The sequence below is a fragment of the Heterocephalus glaber genome, unplaced genomic scaffold, assembly GCF_053883595.1.
Source record: "Heterocephalus glaber isolate CG9 unplaced genomic scaffold, H.glaber_assembly_v1.0 deba00000936, whole genome shotgun sequence".
Lineage (NCBI taxonomy): Eukaryota > Metazoa > Chordata > Mammalia > Rodentia > Bathyergidae > Heterocephalus > Heterocephalus glaber.
In genome coordinates, this window is record NW_028258172.1 from 187,790 (window position 1) to 207,209 (window position 19,420).

The 19,420-nt window shown below is 46.0% G+C and overlaps 2 protein-coding genes and 1 non-coding gene across 13 annotated transcripts in view; 2 read left to right on the top strand and 1 right to left on the bottom strand.

Moving 5' to 3' along the window:
• Nucleotides 1-535: 535 nt before the first annotated feature.
• On the top strand, nucleotides 536-12,155 carry Tro (trophinin). 7 transcript variants are annotated; one of them, XM_013068790.3, is made up of 13 exons: nucleotides 549-1,826; nucleotides 1,916-1,989; nucleotides 2,270-3,430; nucleotides 4,085-4,189; nucleotides 4,305-4,368; nucleotides 4,608-4,687; nucleotides 5,263-5,354; nucleotides 6,376-6,455; nucleotides 6,549-6,591; nucleotides 6,941-7,003; nucleotides 7,550-7,664; nucleotides 8,754-11,764; nucleotides 11,937-12,155. In XM_013068790.3, exons 2-12 carry the CDS (start codon nucleotides 1,945-1,947, stop codon nucleotides 11,751-11,753), a joined length of 4,848 nt encoding a protein of 1,615 aa, XP_012924244.1. In that variant the 5' UTR covers nucleotides 549-1,826; nucleotides 1,916-1,944; the 3' UTR covers nucleotides 11,754-11,764; nucleotides 11,937-12,155.
• On the top strand, nucleotides 7,196-7,324 carry LOC147828788 (small nucleolar RNA SNORA11). The gene has a single exon (XR_015450123.1). It is a non-coding gene; the product is annotated as a small nucleolar RNA SNORA11 (small nucleolar RNA).
• Nucleotides 12,156-19,420, bottom strand: part of Pfkfb1 (6-phosphofructo-2-kinase/fructose-2,6-biphosphatase 1) — a 78,504-nt gene continuing 71,239 nt past the window's right edge. For 3 of the 5 annotated variants that reach the window (XM_021251239.2, XM_021251240.2, XM_004873558.4), the window contains 4 exons: nucleotides 17,981-18,110; nucleotides 15,135-15,197; nucleotides 14,067-14,131; nucleotides 12,156-13,714 (listed from right to left, as the gene is read on the bottom strand). In XM_021251239.2, the coding sequence (XP_021106898.1) occupies nucleotides 13,655-13,714; nucleotides 14,067-14,131; nucleotides 15,135-15,197; nucleotides 17,981-18,110 (318 nt within the window). In that variant the 3' untranslated portion in view covers nucleotides 12,156-13,654. Of the gene's footprint in view, nucleotides 13,715-14,062; nucleotides 14,132-15,134; nucleotides 15,198-17,980; nucleotides 18,111-19,420 lie in introns of all 5 variants that reach the window. The other 2 variants (XM_021251238.2, NM_001310303.1) reach the window with 2 other exon arrangements.

Below are 19,420 nucleotides of genomic sequence, written 5' to 3' on the forward strand. Positions count from 1 at the left end.
TAGTACATCAGTAAAGGAGGAACATGGCCTCCAATATTTTTCCAATAGTTTAAAAAGCAACAATATAGTCATCGTAGGATAAAAACCTTTTGTACACTTTCTTACATTTACTCCCTTTATTCTGATCATATTTAATGTGAGAGCATCCTATCTTTTAATGTTTAGAGCCTCTAAATGGTTATATTTGAGAGACCGAAATGAATATGATCTAGTCCTCTGTCCTCAGATACATGGTGTAATATTCTATGTAATTAGTATTGGAATAGAGGGGGCTATAAGGACTGGTGTGGGACCTTGGAGAAGGACATTCCTTCTAGAAGGAACAGGAATCAAACAGGAACAGGATTACAGGATGGAGACTAGAGAAACCAAATGGAGAATAGAAGAGTGATTGCTGAATAAGAGGCAATAGACAGTATAAGGAACCTGCATTGAGAATGGAAAGTGAGAAATAGGGAAGGAGAGGAGGCCGACCAGCACGGACCCAGACCCCCTCCGGAGGCGGAAAGAGGCAGGACCACTTCCGGCCAAGGAGGGGGGACTGGCTCAGACCTAAGGAGAGGCTTGGAGAGAGCGGACGCTTTCTGGACTCCAGAGGACGAGGTGAGTTGCGGTGGCCAGCTTTAATGAAAATCCTGTAGGGGCCTCTGTGCTGCTGCTTCGAGGTGCGTGACTCCCTACGCCCTTAAGGATTGAAGAATCCTTGTTAGGGCTTCGGGATCTAAGCGCATCAAAGTGATCCTGTTTAAAGGTCCCTGGACCTGATTCTCATGGGAGGAAGAAGGGGGCGGAATCCCCTTTGAGCCACAGAAAAGGAAAATCTGGATGCGGTTCTGGCAGTAGAAAGGAGAGATGCGGACCTGGTTGGGATTATAGAAAAGAAGGATCTAGAAATCATTTAGGCGGTAGCAAGAAAGGAGGATACAGGTCAGGAGAAGATAGGAGACAGCAGGATCCCGTTCTGGCTGGAGAAAGGGTGTGGGCTACAGAAAGGTTTGGGCTACAGAAAAGAGGGATTAGGACTGACGAAGGAGGGAACTGAATCTTTTTTAAGCAGCTGAAAAACCCAGGTTCAGAAAGTAGAAAAGGCTGAAACCGGTTGGTTCTGGTTTGAGAAAAGAAAAAGCCCGAACCTGGTAGGGTTCGAGAAAGGGGATTGAGAAGGTTAATACCGTTGGATTTGGGAACGAGGTATTCATATTGCAGAAAGGGCGGGGCCGAACACTTGCAGACGTGGAATGAAAGGGAAGGGGCGGTGCGGAGACTTACCGCAGAGCGGAGGGAGGGGGCTAATTAAGGGAAGGGGAGGTATGGAAAAGTACTGCAGAGCAGAGGGAGGGGGCATATTGGAAAGAGGCGCAGTGGGGCTTTTACTGCGGAGGAGAGGGTGGGCGGTGTTGGGGAAGGGGCGGTGCGAAGCGGTACTGCAGAGCGGAGGGAGGGGGCTGGTGTTGGCGTAAGGGTTGGACCTAGATGTGATGCAGTTATCTAGAGGGATGGGGGTGGGACCTAGATGCCCTGTTGCTCTGAGAGCTGGAGCCATCTGTGAGAATGAGTTGGTGAGACGAGCCAGTCCACTGAAGCGCATGCGCATTGAAGGCCTTGAAGAAAGGATTCGTTTGGGAAAGCTGGGGGGTGGGGGGCGCGCTTTTTGCTGCGCATGCGCACTGCCAGGTTGCGGTAGGGGGCGTGTGTGGTTGGAGGGGACATGATGCAGAACTGATTTGCCATCTTGGGAGCAAAAGGAGCTGGTGCTCAGAAAATAGATTGCCTTGACTTCTACGTAGAAGAACCCAGGAGTTGAAAGGTTTGGGGCCAAAGGTTAGGTGAGACCTTCGCTTTTCAGATTACGCAAGATGTCTGATGAATCTTCCCCTCCCTGTCATTCTCCCCTAACTAAGCTTGTTTCCCTCAGGCTCAGCTGTTACTTGGCCTCCCAGAAACATGAATAGAAGAAATGGCTATGGATATAGGACGCCTGCACTCCAGGTGAGGCCTCTATGCATTTTTATCAGGCCATCTGTCCTGTCCTGAGTTTTTACTTAGTGCTCCCGAGCCCTCTACTATGGTAGGGGGCTCTCAGACTAACCTGTCCCAGTCATACATTGTATGATGGAGTGGGAGGAGTGGAAAATTTGCCTGACTCTGTCCCCTGCTCACTTGCCTGCCCCCTTCAATTAAATACTGTTCCAAAAAAGGGGAGGCCTTCATGGAAAGGGGGGTGTAGGGAGGCAAGATGGTCCAGAGGATCAAAAGCCTAAGTATGTAGGCCCCTCTGCCTCCCTCTGGGAGCCTGGGGCTTCCCTTCCCTCTAGATGTACAGACTGAGACCAAAGAAGAGGACAATGTCTTGCTGATGCGTTCCCTGTTGGCTGCAACCAAGGACCCACCTGTTGCTAACCGGCCTAAGAAAAGCAAGACCAAGAAGACCCCTGTTAAGGCTATTGCTAAGTCCACATCTGCTGCCCCTGCAGTCCCATCTGCCACTGAGATTGCCACCAAACCCAAAATAACTTTGCAAGCTTTAAACCTACCAATCTTCGCCCAGATCAGCCAGGGTTCAGCTACCATTGAGGCAGCCAATATTCAGACTTCTTCAGGTCCTGCTCCACCTAAGAAAGCCAACAAGATGAAGAGAATTACTGCCAAGGCAGCCCTAGTCTCTCAGTGTTGCCCATCAGGCAGTGAGGGTGTCACTGCCCAGCTCAAGTCACCTTTGCAGGCCCCAAACCTACCAGTCATCTCACAGACTATCCAGGCTCCAGTTGCCAGTGAGTTGGCCAATTCCCCAGCCTTTATAGCCTCTACCAAGCCTAAGAAAACTCCCAAGTCTAAGAAAGCTGCTAATAAGGCTGTAGGTAGTGCTAATGAGATCTCATTGGCTATAGGTACTACCCAAGGTCAAATTAACAATGAGACAGCAAATATCCAGGCCACAGCAGCCACTATCAGAACCAAGAAAGCTTCCAAAGCCAAGAGGACTACTGCTAAGGCCACAAATACTGACACAGAGCATCTCGAGTCCCTAAATGCCACTGAGACAGCTACCAGGCAGACTGAGACCTCAGCAGCAGTTCTCTGGCCCAAAAAACCTAAGGGCAAAAAAGTTGCCAGTAAGGGCCCAAATTCTGCCTTTGAGGTCTCTGAGGCCCCACCTGCCACTCAAATGGTTACAAACCAAGCCCTAGTGGCCACCCTTCGGGTCAAGAGGGGGTCTAGGGCTCGAAAGGCTGCCACAAAGGTTCAGGTAACTGAAAGCCAAACCCAGATTGCTGACCAAGGGAGTCCAGCCAAGATGGCCACCTCTCAGATGAGCATAAATGCCCTTGAGACTCAGGTTGCTACTGCTGTCCAAGCCCTGGCAGATGACTATCTGGCTCAGTTGAGTCTGGAACCCACAACTAGGACCCGGGGCAAGAGAAACCGAAAGGTGAGATCTCTGACAATATTCTTAACTTTTGTGCTTTTCTATTCCTATCTGTCTGGGATTTTTGTTTCTTCTATAAACCTTTACTGAGCCTTTTTATTTGAGCTATTGCCTATGTTCAGATAGACTTTGGGAGATGCCAAAAAGAATGTGACATAGTTTCTGTTTTCAGCATTTCACAGACTGCTGGGGAAAAAAAGACATCTATATACTTAGCTACAACCTATATGTAATTTACCTTGTATTTACATAGAATTTATCATGTGCTAGGCTTGTTGGGTACATTTATACATGTTATCCCTTTATGTCTTGAAAGTAATTCTTACTAAAGACCATAGGTTCTAGTCATACAAATAAGAAAACAGACTTCCAGAGAAGTGACATGATATTTCCAAGGTTTATAGCTAGCAGAGTTCAGTGGTACCCAAGGAAGAGGAGGAGTCCCAGACTCTGCCCTTGGGTTGCTCCTTCCCTAGCAGGGGAATGAAACTCCTGTTTGGAAGACAGTGAAAGAAAAGCCCAGGACACAAAGTAGCCAATGGCAGGGTCAAGACCAATTACAGGGAGTGTTGGAGGGACTTTTTGGAGGACAGAATGAGGAGACAACAATCTTTTTCACCTGGTGACTCTGGACCTTCCTTCTTTATGATAATGAAGTCCAAACATCTGAATGGCGATGAGAGAAGTAGCATTAATTACAGGAGGATCCCATGGGGCCGAAGGCTTTCACCACCCCGAGATGTGGCCATTTTGCAAGAAAGGGTAAGAATCCAATACTGTCCAGTTTCTTTTCTGCTTTTGCTGTATTCTTCTCTTCCATCCTTCCAAGTTTTCTGCAAATATATTCACATTTCGTCCTCTATTCCACTTCTCCCAGGCAAATAAGTTGGTGAAATATCTCTTGGTTAAGGACCAGACAAAGATCCCCATCAAGCGTTCAGGTAGTCTCTTAACAATCTTCCTCCTCAAGCTCTTCTTTCTCCTCCCTATGACCTGGAGGTAACCCTTTACCTGTATGGCCTTTCTGTTCTATCATATCTCCATCCCTGCCCTCCTTATACTTCACTATGGCTAGCACCACCCATTAATCTAGTTGCACTGACTCCACAGAGCTGGCAAAAGGGCTACAGCTCTGTGGCCCCTGCTCAGCCCAGCTGCTCCCACCTCTCACTTCCTGCAGACATGCTGAAAGATGTCATTCAAGAATATGATGAATATTTCCCAGAGATCATTGAAAGAGCAAGCTACGCTCTGGAGAAGGTAAAGAGACACCTTGGGGGATGGGTGCATTGGGAAATCCTTGAATGGAACAAAGGTGAGCAATGTCCCTTCTGGGGGGAACAACAGAGACCTGCTAATACAGCTCCATCACTGTGCATATAGGTAGACAGTGGCCTAGGGACGGGAATAGAAGAGCCATGGGTTACACAGTATCTCAGTGGTAAAAGTGTAATTAGCAGGCCTAGGATTTAGCTCCAGTGGTGCTGCTGCCTGCCTCGAGAGCACAAGATCCTGAGTTTGATCCCCAGTACCCCCCAAAAAAATTAAAGAAAAAAATGTAACTAGGACCCAAGCCACCCAACTTAGTTCTGGTTTCCATCTGCTGCTAGACACATCCTGTCATGTATTTCAAATGACCATTTAGTCTCCTTAGTACCCTTGTTGCATATTTACTGTGTTCTGGACACTTAGTTATGAGCTTTTTATGCATTACCTCACTAATGTTTCAGATATGAAAAACCCCCAGGTACATGGGGAGCTGCAGGATGCCTGGAAAGCTGTTTGATGCTTAAGCTGAATTTTGTGATCTCACAAGCTATTCTTTTACTTGGCAGATGTTTCGTGTCAATCTGAAGGAAATCGATAAGCAGAGTAGCTTGTATATTCTCATCAGTACTCAGGAATCCTCTGCAGGCATACTGGGAACGTAAGCTGGGAAAGGGTTGGGGTGGAAGGGGGACTTTTGTTTTCATCCATGGTACTACTCTTCCCTTGACCTCTCACCTGACAACCTCATAGAGAGTCAACACAGACTAAAAATCTCCTAACATAGCCTTGCACATGGTTGGAGCCCCATGTGCAGTAATGGTGCCTCATTATGATTAACTGAAGGGTGCAGGAGGTTGGGGTGGGGCATTTCTGTTGTCAGGTTAGCTATTTGTCTAGAAGCTTCCCTGGAGAGTAGACCTCTTGTTACCTGTCTCTTCCTGCTGAGTACCTACCCTAGCCTTGGTAGAGAGATTCTTAAAGGACAGCTTCTCAAGGGAAGGTGTGGGATCATTATACTCAAAGGGCAAGAAAGGCTTGCCTCTACATACATATTTGCATAGTGCTTACTCCCTACTACTTGTGGGGAGTTAGAAAAGGAAAAACGCTCTCCTTGAACTGCAGGAGTAGCTAGTCTAACTAGGAAAGCTAGACTCACCTTTAAAAGATAAACCAGTCAAACCAAGGAATGACCAAGAATGAAGTCATGGCTGACACTTGAAGTGAGACTGGCAGAATGATCATAGGCTCACATCAAAGAGACATACCATAGGTGCATCTCCTTACTGTATAGATAGGGATATTATCAAAGGATCTTGGAACTTTCCCAAGTTATAACGAATGTTATCACTGGGGCACTGAACAATCACAGGGCTGAGGGCTCTGAGAAAGGATTCACACTGATTGAGTACTTGTATTGTACCAGATTGATAGGCATTTTTCCATCTTCTTGGCAACCCAGAGCTTGGGTAGAATGTGACTTTCCCATCTTACTGAGTAGAAGATTGTGGCTCATCACTCTTAAGTGCCTTACCTGGGGTCACGTACAACTGGAAGCATAGACTGGGCAGAATTCTCCCACATCTGAGGTATGAGGGAAAGATTAGCCCAGTGAGCTGTCTAGTATGTCTTGCAGGTGGCTTCTGGACATAAACTTTCTTTCTGTCCTATTATTCCCTTAGGACCAAGGATACACCCAAGCTGGGTCTCCTCATGGTGATTCTGAGTGTCATTTTTATGAATGGCAACAAGGCCAATGAGGGTGAGTGGCTGGGCATGAAGCAAAATGGGTGGCCAGGGTCTTAAATCCACATGCTCATTTTCTGTCCCTGTCTCCTCTTGCCTCCCCTTGCAGCTGTCATCTGGGAGGTGCTGCGCAAGTTGGGGCTGCACCCTGGGTATGATTGGGCTCTCTCAGTGCTTGCTGTCCATGTTGTCCTTTGGCAAGAGAAAATGGTACCAGGATTGCATCAGCCTGGTGGTTTGGTGGTGCAGGCGGGGGTTGCTGGGATAGTTGGATGGGGAAATGGTTCTAAACTCTGCCCTTTTTCTTCCTGTCCTCTGTCTGTTCTGAGATGTAAAAAAGACCTTCAGGAGTCCCTGCTAAAGAGCCATCTGGCCTCCACTGCTTGCTTCTAGTGGCTATGCGCTTCCTATGTTCTTTGCTTTGAGACTCCCCATGTGCTAGAGGTCTCTTCCATGTTATGAACGTGTCCTGTGTTCATGGGTTATCTTTCCCATTGCTAGGGTGAGGCATTCACTTTTTGGGGAAGTGAGGAAACTCATCACAGACGAGTTCGTGAAGCAGAAGTAAGTGATGTTTGGAGGCTTTGTCTGGCCCTGAAGTATTCTGGATATGCTGGTATGATTCAGAAAGTGCTCCATCAGTGCCTTACACTGTCTTTAGGGATGGGCATCTTGTGTCCTACTAAGTCCTGTCTAAAATTCCTATGGATGGACCTGTTCAGAACGGGCCAGATCAAACATAATGCCCTTGTGATGGGGGTGTGCTCAGAGCAGAGAGCTATATGAATGGCTCCTCTGTTTACAGCACATCCAAGAGGAATCTGGGTTTACTCCTCACAGGTGGCAGGATACACTGGCCTTCCTGTGACATCATGCCCTATATATGTACTCCAAATAACTGCTTTTCACAGAGCCAATGGGAAATGGTGCAGTTTGAGAAGCCAAGAACATGAACTGTGTGTGGGGAATGAGTGTGGGGCTGGAGGGTCTTAGAAAACATTTCTCCAGGAACTGTTTAATATTTGTTTTATAGGAGGATGCCATCTGGGGCTTAGTGGTTAAATAACAGATCTGTTGGGTCAGAAGCAACTTTTGTTTTCTTTTTCCAAGGTACTTGGAGTACAAGAGGGTCCCCAACAGTCGACCACCTGAATATGAGTTCTTCTGGGGCCTGCGCTCTTACCATGAGACTAGCAAAATGAAGGTCCTCAAGTTTGCTTGCAAGGTAATAAAGCTGCCTGAACTTGGCATATTAAAGGAATAGAATAACCTTGGCTGAGGCAGGCTATGTGCAGTGACAGACAAGTATAGGGGAACTGGTAGTTCACACACACATATAACCATGCACACATATGAAGCTTCAGTAATGTCTCAGAATGCTGGTACATACATAGTTTCCATGGTATCATTCATTCTTCACACTTTGTATTAACATATTCCCACTGGCTTGAACCACTGGTGTTACATGCATGACTGTCTCAGGCATGATTGTATCACCTTTATCACCAGTGGTACAAGCTGTCCAATGGAACAGTCATGCATGTACCACCAGTGGTCCAAGCTGCCCAGCAGTGAGACATACAAATTATGGCCCCATCATGAATGTGTTAATCATCTCAAGCTGCCATAACAAAATACCATAAACTTGTTGGCTTAAAAAACAGAAATTTATTTTTTCACAGTTCTGGATGCTGAGAATCCCAGATCAAGGACCAGCATGGTAGGTTTCTGATGTTAGGTTGTGGTGAAGGCTGTCTTCCTGGCTTATAGACAACTGCCTTCTTACTGTGTCATCATAGGGCAGAAAGCCCTTACTCTCTGGAATCCTACTGGGTCAGTCCTTATTCTTATGACCTTATTTAACTGTAATTACTTCCATAAAGGCCCTATCTCGAAATACAGTCACATTAGGGATTGGATATTCAACATATGAATTTCGTAGAGACACAGACAAAGAGGCCATAACATACTTTATCTCTTTTTAATTATTATTACATGTTTGCAGTACATATGATTACATTCATCATGGGGAGTTGGTACATGTATATAACACATCTTAATTATTTTTTACATCCCTTTTCTCTCCCTTCCCTAACCTGTCCCCCATATTATGAAGACATTTGGGCTTAGTGACATTAAGTGACTTATCCAAGGTCAAGTCACATGTAAGTTACCAGAGCTGAAATTAGATCTGAGGACTGATCTATGATAAAGTCCCAAGTAGACTTTTTTTTAGAATTAGTGCTATTAATAGGTGTATAATACATAATTAAAAGGGTTCTTTTTCTTATAATGATTATAATTTCCAATTCAGGTACAGAAGAAAGACCCCAAGGACTGGGCTGCTCAGTATCGGGAAGCAGTGGAGATGGAAGTCCAAGCTGCAGCTGTGGCTGTGGCTGAGGCTGAGGCCAGGGCTGAGGCAAGAGCCCAAATGGGGATTGGAGAGGAAGCTGTGGCTGGGCCCTGGAACTGGGATGACATGGATATTGACTGCCTAACAAGGGAAGAGTTAGGTGATGACACTCAGGCCTGGAACAGATTTTCATTTGAAATTGAGGCTAGAACCCAAGAAAATGCAGATGAAACCACCAATGTCAACTTCAACCAAGAAGATAGCACCAGGGATAGCTTCAGTGATGGTGCTAGTATTAGCTTCAATGGAGCACCCAGCTCCAGTGGTGGCTTTGGTGGCGGAGGTGGTATTACCTTTGGTGATGCACCCAGCACTAGTGCAGGCTTCAGCAGTGTAGCCAGCATTAGCTTCGGTGGCACACCTAGTACCAGTGCCAGCTTCAGCAGTGTAGCCAGCATTAGTTTTGGGAGTGCACTTAACACTAGCACTAGTTTCACTGGTGGAGCCAGTATCAACTTTGGCGACACACCCAGTACCAGTGCCAGTTTCTGTAGCACAGCCAGCATTAGCTTTGGTGGTACACCCAGTACTATTACTAGTTTCAGTGGTGGAGCCAGCATTAGCTTTGATGGTGCACCCAGCACTAGCACCAGTTTCAGCAGTACAGCCAGCATTAGCTTTGGTGGTACACCCAGCACTAGCACTAGTTTCAGTGGTGGAGCTAGCATTAGCTTTGGTGGTGCACCCAACATTAGCACTAATTTCAGTGGTGGAGCAAGCATTAGCTTTGATGGTGCACCGAACTCCAGCACTAGTTTCAGCGGTGGAGCGAGCATTAGTTTTGGTGGTACACCTTGTACCAGTGCCAGTTTCAGTGCTGGAGCCAGCTCTAGCTTTGGAGGCACACTCAACAGCATAACAACTGGCTTCAGTGGTGCACTTAGCAGCAGCACTAGCTTTGGCAGTGCATCCACCACAAGCACTGTCTTCAGTGGTGCACTTAACACCAGCACTGGCTTTGGAGGTACACTTAGCACCAGTGTCTGCTTTGGTGGCTCTCCTATATCTGGTTCCAGTTTTGGAGGCACACTCAGTACTAGTATCTGCTTTGGTGGCTGTCCTAGCACCAGCATTGGTTTTGGCTGTGCGAGCACCAGCATACTTAGCACCAGTGTCTCCTTTGGTGGCTCTTCTAGTACCAGTTCTGACTTTGGAGGCACACTTAGCACCAGTGTCTGCTTTGGTGGCTCTCCCAGCACTAGTGCCAACTTCGATGGTGCACTAAATAGCAGTGCTGGCTTTGGTGGTGCAATCAGCACCAGTGTTGGCTTTGGTGATGCTGTCAACACCAGTGCCAGCTTTGGCAGTACACTCAACAGCAGTGCTGGCTTTGGCAGTGCCATTAGCACTGGTGCCAGCTTTAGTGGTGCATTCAGTAGCAGTGCTGGATTTAGCAGTGCCATCAACACCAGTGCTGGCTTTGATGGTGCTGTCAGTACTTGTACTGGGTTTGGCAGTGCACTCAATAGCAGTGCTAGCTTTGGCAGTGTCATTAGCACTAGTGCCAGCTTTGGTGGTGCACTCAACAGCAGTTCTGGCTTTGGCAGTACACTTAGTACCAGTGCTGGCTTTGGCAATGCTCACAACACTAGTGCCAGCTTTGATGGAGTGCTCAACACCAGTGCTGGCTATGGTGGAGCTATTAGCACCACTGCTGGCTTCAGTGGCGCACCAAGCACCAACCCTGGCTTTGGCAGTGCATTCAGCACCAGTGCTGGCTTCAGTGGGGCACTTAGTATCACTACTAATTTTGGTGGTACTCCCAGCAGCAACATTGGCTTTGATAGTGCTCCCAGCACCAGTGTCAGCTTTGATGGTGCCCACAGCACCAGCCTGTGTTTTGGTGGAGCTCCCAGCACTGGCCTCTGCTTCGGCAGTGCATCTAACACAAACTTATGCTTTGGTGGCTCTCCTAGCACCAGTGCCTGCTTCAGTGGTGCTACCAGTGCCAGTTTTAGTGATGGACCGAGCACTAGTGCCGGTTTCAGTTTTGGCAATGGGTTAAGCACCAGTGCTGGATTTGGAGGGGGACTGAGCACCAGTGCTGGCTTTGGTGGCAGCCTAAGCACTAGCACTGGCTTCGGTGGCAGCCTAGGAACCAGCACTAGCTTTGACAGTGGCCTAGGCACCAGCACTGACTTCAGTGGCGGACTAAGCACCAGCGCTGGCTTCGGTGGTGGACTAAGTACCAGTGCTGGCTTCGGTGGTGGACTAGGTACCAATGCTGACTTTGGTGGTGGACTAGGCACCGTTGCTGGCTTTGGTGGCAGACTAGGCACCGGTGCTGGCTTCGGTGGTGGACTAGGCACCAGCACTGGCTTTGGTGGTGGACTGGTCACTACTGATGGCTTTGGTGGTGGACTGGGTACCAGTGCTGCTTTTGGCAGCACACTTGGCACTTGTTCAGGCTTTAGTGGTAGCCTCAGCACCAGCGATGGCTTTGGCAGTGGGCCTAATGCCAGCTTCGACAGAGGACTGAGTTCCATCATTGGCTTTGGCAGTGGTTCCAACACCAGCACTGGCTTTCCTGGCGAACCCAGCACTGGCACCAGCTTCAGTAGTGGACCAAGTTCTATTGTTGGCTTCAGTGGTGGACCAAGCACTGGTGCCGGCTTCTGCAGTGAACCAAGCACTGGTGGCTATGGTGGTGGACTGAGCACTGGAGCTAGCTTTGCTGGATCAAGCCCTGGAGCTGGCTTTGGTGTTGGACTGAGCACCAGTATTGGCTTCAGTGGTGGACCAAGCAGCAGTGCTAACTTCGGTGGTGGACTGAACACCAGTGCAGGATTCAGCGGTGAACCAAGTACCAGTTCTGGATTCGGCGGTGGACCAAGTACCGGTGATGGCTTTGGTGGGGGGGCCACTAGCCTTGGTGCCTGTGGCTTCTCTTACAGCTAGTAAGGTTTCAGGTAATTGCAAAATTTCCATAGCCAACACTCAAGGGAATGGGTATAATATTGGGAGATATTAGAAGTAATCCTGGGTTGGGAGGGCTGAGTGGGAAGATGAGCAATGAAGGAAGTATGAGAAAAGAGTATATTTCGTGCTAAAATGTGTTCTGGTTTGGTATTTTGTTTTCAGGTTTAATGTTTACAGATATCACTAGTGAATTGCAGCATTCCTTCCCACGGAGCCAAGGTACAGCCTTGCAATCTTTGTCCACACAAAAGTCTGAGCAGCCACTGCGCATCAGCTGAGGGTGACACTATGAAAAATCTGTTTTCTGTTCTTGCTCTATTGTTTGCTTTTTGTGTGCTGTTGTATTTTGGTATCAGAGTTACATTAAATTTGCAAAATGAATTGGAGGTTTTTTTTTGGTCTTTTAATGTGTTTAGGTAGTCATGAATGACATTTTGGGTTCACAGGACAGCTAGAGATCAACATAGCTCTTCAGAGAATGTAGGGCTCTAGCTTGAGGCTAAAAAGCAGATATTTCTTGTGAAAGAGAGGGCTAGGAACACATAGCAGGCCAGGGCATAATAGCTTGGGAAATTCTGGGACAGAAGGCAAAAGGAGAGAGTTCTGGATAGTAAGTATAGATTCATTGAGTAATTTTTGTAAGAATAGAGGAACATAAGGGGAGTTATTGGAGTGGACATGGGAAAAAGGGAGGGTTTTCTTGGGATCAGAGAGAAAGACTTGAGCATATTGCATAGACCATGGGTCCAAAGCCAATAGAGAGGGCCAAGAGGTAGATATAGAAGAGTGAGGAATTGACTGATGTAGTCTGAGAAGGTGGGATGGGATAGGATGACAGAATAGAGGGTGACCCTGGCTTTCAACAGGATTTAGGAGTGGCTGGGAAATCAATGTAGATCTACTTCAAGCACTCATTGGCAAACCTGTAATAGATCCCAACAAAAAGAGGTGTGGATTGTTCAAGGTTTGGATCTCGCTGGGTAGCTGTGAAGAAAGGACAAGAGAATAACCACAGCAAGTGTGTAAGTTTTTACCACTGGGTCACTGGTACCTGACCTATAGGTGGTACATGGAGAGTGGCTAAAGAGGTGGACCATAGAATCCAAACTGGTTAAGGATGGAAGAGTATTGAGGAAGCAGAGGATGGATTGGGAGACAATGAAGACGTCAAAGGACCACACTCCTGATGTAAAAGAAAAAATACTGTTCATTCAAGAAATGTCCCATGACTACCTTTGTAAGGACTCTTGAGTAAGAGTGGGATGCTTGCATTTAAGAAGTCAAACCAGGGATATGATGCCAAGATTTGTGAAGTGATAGAGATGATGATTATAGAGTTGAGGTTAGGAGACTGGGAGGCCAGATTGTTGGCTGAGTAATTCACATAGACAGTGGAATCATTCAGGATAGCAACAACAGTTGAAAAAGAACTTTGTAAAAGTGCCAGATTGTTTTGAGTATAAGGATGAAGGTGTCCTGCCCTTGTTCACTCTAACTGCAAAGGAATCTTCTCCCCCATCCTTAGAGGTGCTACCCTAGGACTCTTCTCTCCAGAAAGTCCTCACCCATTCCACATTTACAGCACCAGAGCTAGGTCAAAATCAGGATCAGGAACTTAAAAACAATAGGAGAAACCTAAATGTGACCTCCTCCTGTCCTCCGATAGGCAGTAAGAGTCTTTTGATCAGAGAATAGGAATTAAGAAAGTGTTTCATCCAGAGCTACGCAGCTTCTTATTTGTGGTTAAAAATAAAGACGTGTCTTAGAGCTGCTATGGATTTCTTTACCAGAGATAGGGCTTTCCCAGTAAGGCACAGGCCAAAAAGCTCATAAAGGTGGAAGACAGTGAGGACAGAGGGATTTTGATTATTAGAAAGAGCTCAGTAATGGGCAGGGACAGTGTCCAGGGCTTCCTCAGGTTCCCGGGTGATGTCCACATTCTGAGAAGAGAGAGCCCTTAATTAATAGGAAGGAGATGGAAGTATAGGGCTCCAGTCTCTCTGCTGGGTCTTGTCCTATCAGGCACCCATCTTTTAATCAGCCTGAGTCCTAACTTCTCAGTCAGGCCTGGGGGAATCTGAGCCTGAGGCCTTTTGGGCAAGGATTGTTCTTTAGTTCTGTGCCTCTGTGGTCCCCCAGGCCTAGGCTGTGTTTCCTGAATTTCTGGATGCTGGTAATTCCTCCCACTGATGTGAAACACCTGGGATCTGTAGGGTTAGGTGGCCTTTCTGTGGGGGAGGGTGCTTTTATCAAGTGTTCACAGCCAGCTTATGTACAGAGACCCTTACCTACCTCAGGCTTCTCCCGGTGTGTGTTCACAGCTTCCACATTCAGGTAGATGGACTCCACTTTGCAGCCTCAGAAAACAACAACACATGTGTCTGTAAGCCCCCAAGGTAAGCACAGGTCTTTCCTGAAGTGTCTTTCCCACAGCACCCCCATCACCATACAGACCCCAAGTTCCATATTGTACACAGATTTTGCCTTCCCTGTAGGGAGGGGATTGGAGGTGAGCTGCATAATGTGTAGGGAAGATGCCAGGCTTAAGAAGCAGCCAGTGGGGTATCCTCCCAGCTCTGTGCCTGACTTCTCTGAGATTAAGCTGCTCATTTGTACATGGGGAAAGAGATGAGATGATCTCTGCGGCCTCCCTCAACTTTCAAGGCCTGCAAGACAGTGATCTAATCTAAAACTCATAGAGCTCTGTAGATCCTCCAAGCCATGCTAGGTGCAGAAGAGGGAAGAGTCCTCGGCCACTGCCTTGGCTGATGAGGCATGGGCTAAATTTATTTAGAGGACAGTATGGTTCTAGCAACATGAGAGGTGTGGAGGCCACAAAGGAGTTCTAAGGAGCCTTAAAAAGGAGAATGTATATCTTTGGGGCCTGGGGCTGGCAGAGGAGACCCAATGCTTATGGAAACCCCTTTAGATCCATCCCTGTGGATTGTACCCAGTGCAGGCTACAGTAGGCCATTATGCTGTAATTATACCTCAGACTAGATTTGATTCTGTTCTTTCTCTGCTCATGAACCTTTCATAGCTAACTAATGTCATGAGAGAATCTAAACTGCCTAGATTGGTCTTTGGGCTTTTCAATGGTCCCAACCTACAGTTTTCCTCCAGTCTCATTCAAGGCTCCCACCTCCTCCACAGCTTAATGTTCTGTACTCAGTGCCCTGGCGGAGATAGAAAGTTGGAGCCAGGGCAACTGGCAATGCTAGTTCTTCCCTGTTATCCTACTACCACCAGTCCCACTTCCAGGATTCCAACCACCTACCCAGGGAACCTCTCTTAGGCTGGGCAAATGGCATGTTCATGGCCTCAATATGTAGTTCCTTAGATGAGGGTGGGGGTACTCACCATAAGCCACAGGAGTGAGTTTAAGCACTGTATGCAGAGGGCACTTAAGATAGGGCAGCTCATCTGGCAAAGAGGAAGAAACAGCCCTCAGAGACATAGTACTGGGAAGGGCACAACTTCCCCAGCTTCCAGCTTTGGAGGATACTCTCCTTTCCACCTCCCCTTCCCCAAGTGTGCCTCACCAGAGACCTACATCCTGTAATCTGCAAGGGACAGTGCTAAAAGGCAGGGAGAAATCTGCCTTTCTGGGCAGGGAGAAATGAAGCAGCCAGGTTGACCCAGAAGCAGGAATTAAAGGTCCTGAGAAAAATGGGAAAACTGTAGGTCCATGGGAGGGTCAGGGAGGTCATGTGGAGTTGGTCATCTCCTTATTCTCAGGTCCAACAGGAGACCAAGGAAGGCTTCCCTCCTAACACAGCCCAGGTCTTCCACAGACACCACCACCACCATCACTACTGCTACCACCACAAAGGCCCAAAACTTCCTCTTAAATGTTTACTGAAAACATTATATGTGCCAGTTCTATGCCAGAAGTGTACATGGCACGTGACCACATCTACAGCCTTGTCCCTGGCCCAGGCTAGCTTTATATAACCCATCTCTCACTTATTCATGGACAAGCATAGGTTGAATCACTATTTTCAAGTTATTAACTGCTATGCATAAAGTTGTTCTGTTCTGAATATTCATGTACAATATCCTGTCTAGTCCCATTGTTTCAATTTAACAGGTAGCCTTAAGAGGAGGGAGTGATTAGGCCCAATCCATGGATGAGGAAACTGGGACTTCAAGAGGAAAGACACTGTTTCAAAGTCACATAGCCAAGAAGTGGCAGTGCAGGGACTCTAATACAGCATTTTCTGAAGACAAGATGCCTGCTCTACCCCTAGTCTGCAGCTGCTGCCATGAAGGTATCAATGTCCTGCGGGTGACATACCAACCTGCCGGACACTTTCTTCTTATTCCCTCTCTCCGCTTCCCAGGCTGCAATTACAGCTCTCTATCTCCCTTAATTTAGCTAGAATATCACTTGTGGCTTTCTGTTCTTTATACTCAAGTCCTGCCATCAGCCTCTCAGCCTCATAAGACATAGGTATTTTTCTAGGCATCCCTCCTGCTTCTCCTCATCTTTGTCATCATCAGCATCAGGCCTAGGCCAAGGGCTTCCTGTGTATGATCTCAGTGCATCTTCACAGATATGCTGTGGTCCTGTCTACTCTCATTGTCTACATGAGGAAAGAGACTCAGGGAAAGGAAGGCAACTTTTACAGATCTCTGACACAGCCCTGCCACTGCCTCAATTAGTAACACTGGCCCAGCCATTTCTCTCAGTGTCACATCTCTGGCTTTTATCTTGTAGGACAGGATTGAACTAGGTGTACTCTGAGGGTGCCCCAGCTCTCTAGTTGGGTGGGTTTACAATCCCACTCATATCATCTCTCTGGATCTCATGCCATTATTTACCTAAATAATAGGGTAGATCATCTTCCCAATCCCCCTCTGCCTTGTTCCTGGGACAGTTGTGAACAGCTAGCATGGCCTGTGTCTAAAAGTGAGCAAAAAGTGGGAAAGAGGAAGGTACCTTTGCCTTTCCCATACTCCATGAATAATATCCGAGGGCTGGGATGTACCTCAGATCTACTCTGATCCCTTGCATTCTGAGCCCCATTACTTTGAGTAAGTCACTTCACTTCTCTGGGCCTTTTTCATCTGCACAATATGAATTTCAGTGCCTACCTCATGGTCTCAAAAAATTGCTCTGAGAAGTAGAGATGTGAACATATCAGAAATCCGGCAGTGCAAAGAACCCTATATCATCACTGATTCCCAATAAGGAAACTGAAGACAAGGTGGAGAAAATGACTTATCCAATGGCATGTTCTCAATTTCCCTGGGTTCCAATTCTGGATAACTCCATATTATGAGCGCTGTTTATTTTGAAACTAGCATCATAAAGAATATTCAAGAGTTCAGAATGTTGTAGGCATTGAATATCATTTTGCATTGTCCTCAAATACCTTCAAAATAACCTGGAAATGGCAATACTTCAGCAGTCACATTAAAAATGGACATTCATATGTGGAGGTGAGACAATAGTTCCTTGCCAGGCTCCCTGCCCTAGTTTGCAGTTTAGTGTATGTAGTCAGTGTATAGATGTGTAGATTTTTTAAATGACCATTTGAAAAAACTGAAATGAAACATCACTGTCTTCCGGAAGTCAACCCTACAGCAAAGATAGAAACCTGTAATTAGGATAATGAGGCCACAAAAGCTCCCACTATCACCTCAGGACAGCATGCTTCGGGGGAAATACTGACTCAGCATTTTAGGCTTGAGGCAGACTAATAATGCTGGTTTTGAAAACATTAGCTCAGAATAATACTAATAATAGCAGCTAACACTTAGCCCATATGATGTAACAAGAACTGTCCTAAGTTCTTTATATATACTGTTTATATGAGCTTCACTATTATTCTCCCACTTTTACAGATGGGAAAACTGAAGCCAGAAGGGTTGCAGTACATCGTCAAAGGTAGTAAGTTAGTAACAAAGAATCTGAACTTAATCTCATTTTAGACAATGAAGTTGTTTTTTTTTTTTGAGATGGGGTCTTGGTCTATAGTCTAGGCTGGCCTGGGGCTTGCTATGCAGCCTAGGATCACCTGGAACTTGTGACCTTCCTGCCTCAGCTTCCCAAATACTGGGATCATAGGATTGTGCCACCACACCTGACTCACACTGTAAATTGGACTTTTAGCCATTAAGATATAAACTTCTAACTGTTGGTTTCAGGATCTCAAATCACATCCATCACCCCATGTCAGGAAAAGTAAGGAGGGTGTTACCTGAACTTTTATCCAGGAAGTAGGCCAGGAGGCATCGCATGACAGCCTGGTGACAGATCACCAGTACATTCTCCTGTCGCTCTAGCTCCATTATAACTGGTTCCAGACGCTGAACCAGATCTTCATAGGACTAGATATGAGAAAAATACTAGAGTAAGAAAGGGAGATGAGAGGAGGAAGAACTCTGGCCTAGGAACAGGGAAAACTTGGTTCTGGGACCAGTTAAGTTGTTGACTCAGCAGGCAACTCACTTCCTTCTTACAGTCTCAGTTTCTCACTTGTCAAATGGGGACAATCAATATAGTGGGCTAAATAACAATAAACTTCCTCATTACAAGATATCTTCATTTTTTTGGCATGCTGGTTGGTTGTTATTAAAAATAATGAAATAAAACTTTTAAAAATAAAATTCATAATGCCATTCAGTACAGAAGACTTTTATTTTATTGGTATATATTTGTAATACATGATATTTACATTTGGGGGAACTTGGGTATATATATATATATATATATATATATATATATATATATATGGGGAGAGATGTCTTCTTTTTTTCTTTACATTTTAGAAGAATTAAGAATATTCTATGACTATTGGATTTCAAAATGAAAAACTTGGAGAAAGGAGTAACTAGTGGGTATAGAAGCCACAGCTCTCCTGGGGTACTTATCAATCATAGTAACAAGAAGCTTGAACTTTTAAATGTTATAGAAATAGGGCATAGGGGCTTAGGTGTGCACACAGTGGGAAGTTGGACTGAGACTCTAATATAAATCTGAGTCCCTCAAAGGACAAATGTTGATATCCTCAATAAAAGTGCAAACTAGAAAAATTCCATCCACAGGCAAAGGAAAACAAGAAGATGCATTGTCTCTCACTAACTCTTGGTGGAAAAAATTAGGAAATGGCCCCTGTAAGAATTTCTAACTAAAAATATTCCCTCAGGTAGGTTGGTGAATCATAATTACACTACCCATGTGGTTTGGAATATGTTCCCTGAGAATTTAACAAAAAATGATGTAAATTTGTTAGCTCCCAGGACTACTTAGAGGAAACAAATGGAACATCTCTGTATTTTTTCACCTCAGGCTATATGGGATTCCCATAGGTAAATTCCCACAGATAAATACAAACACAGAAGGAAATAAGCTACTATGGATAAGAATAAGCAGAAACAACAAGAGAGATTCCTAAAAGCTTATATAAAATATAAAATAAATGTTTGTCATTTGCAAAGAAATAAAATATGCATTTAAAATGTAAGAAAGGCATGTAACCCCAGCACTCTGGGAGGCTGAGGCAGGAGGATCACAAGTTCAAACCCAGCATGGGGAACTTAGTGACTAAGGAGACTGTCTCAAAGGTAGATAGATAGATAGACAGACAGACAGACAGATAGATAGATAGTTGGGGATGTAGCTCAGTGTGAAAGTCCTG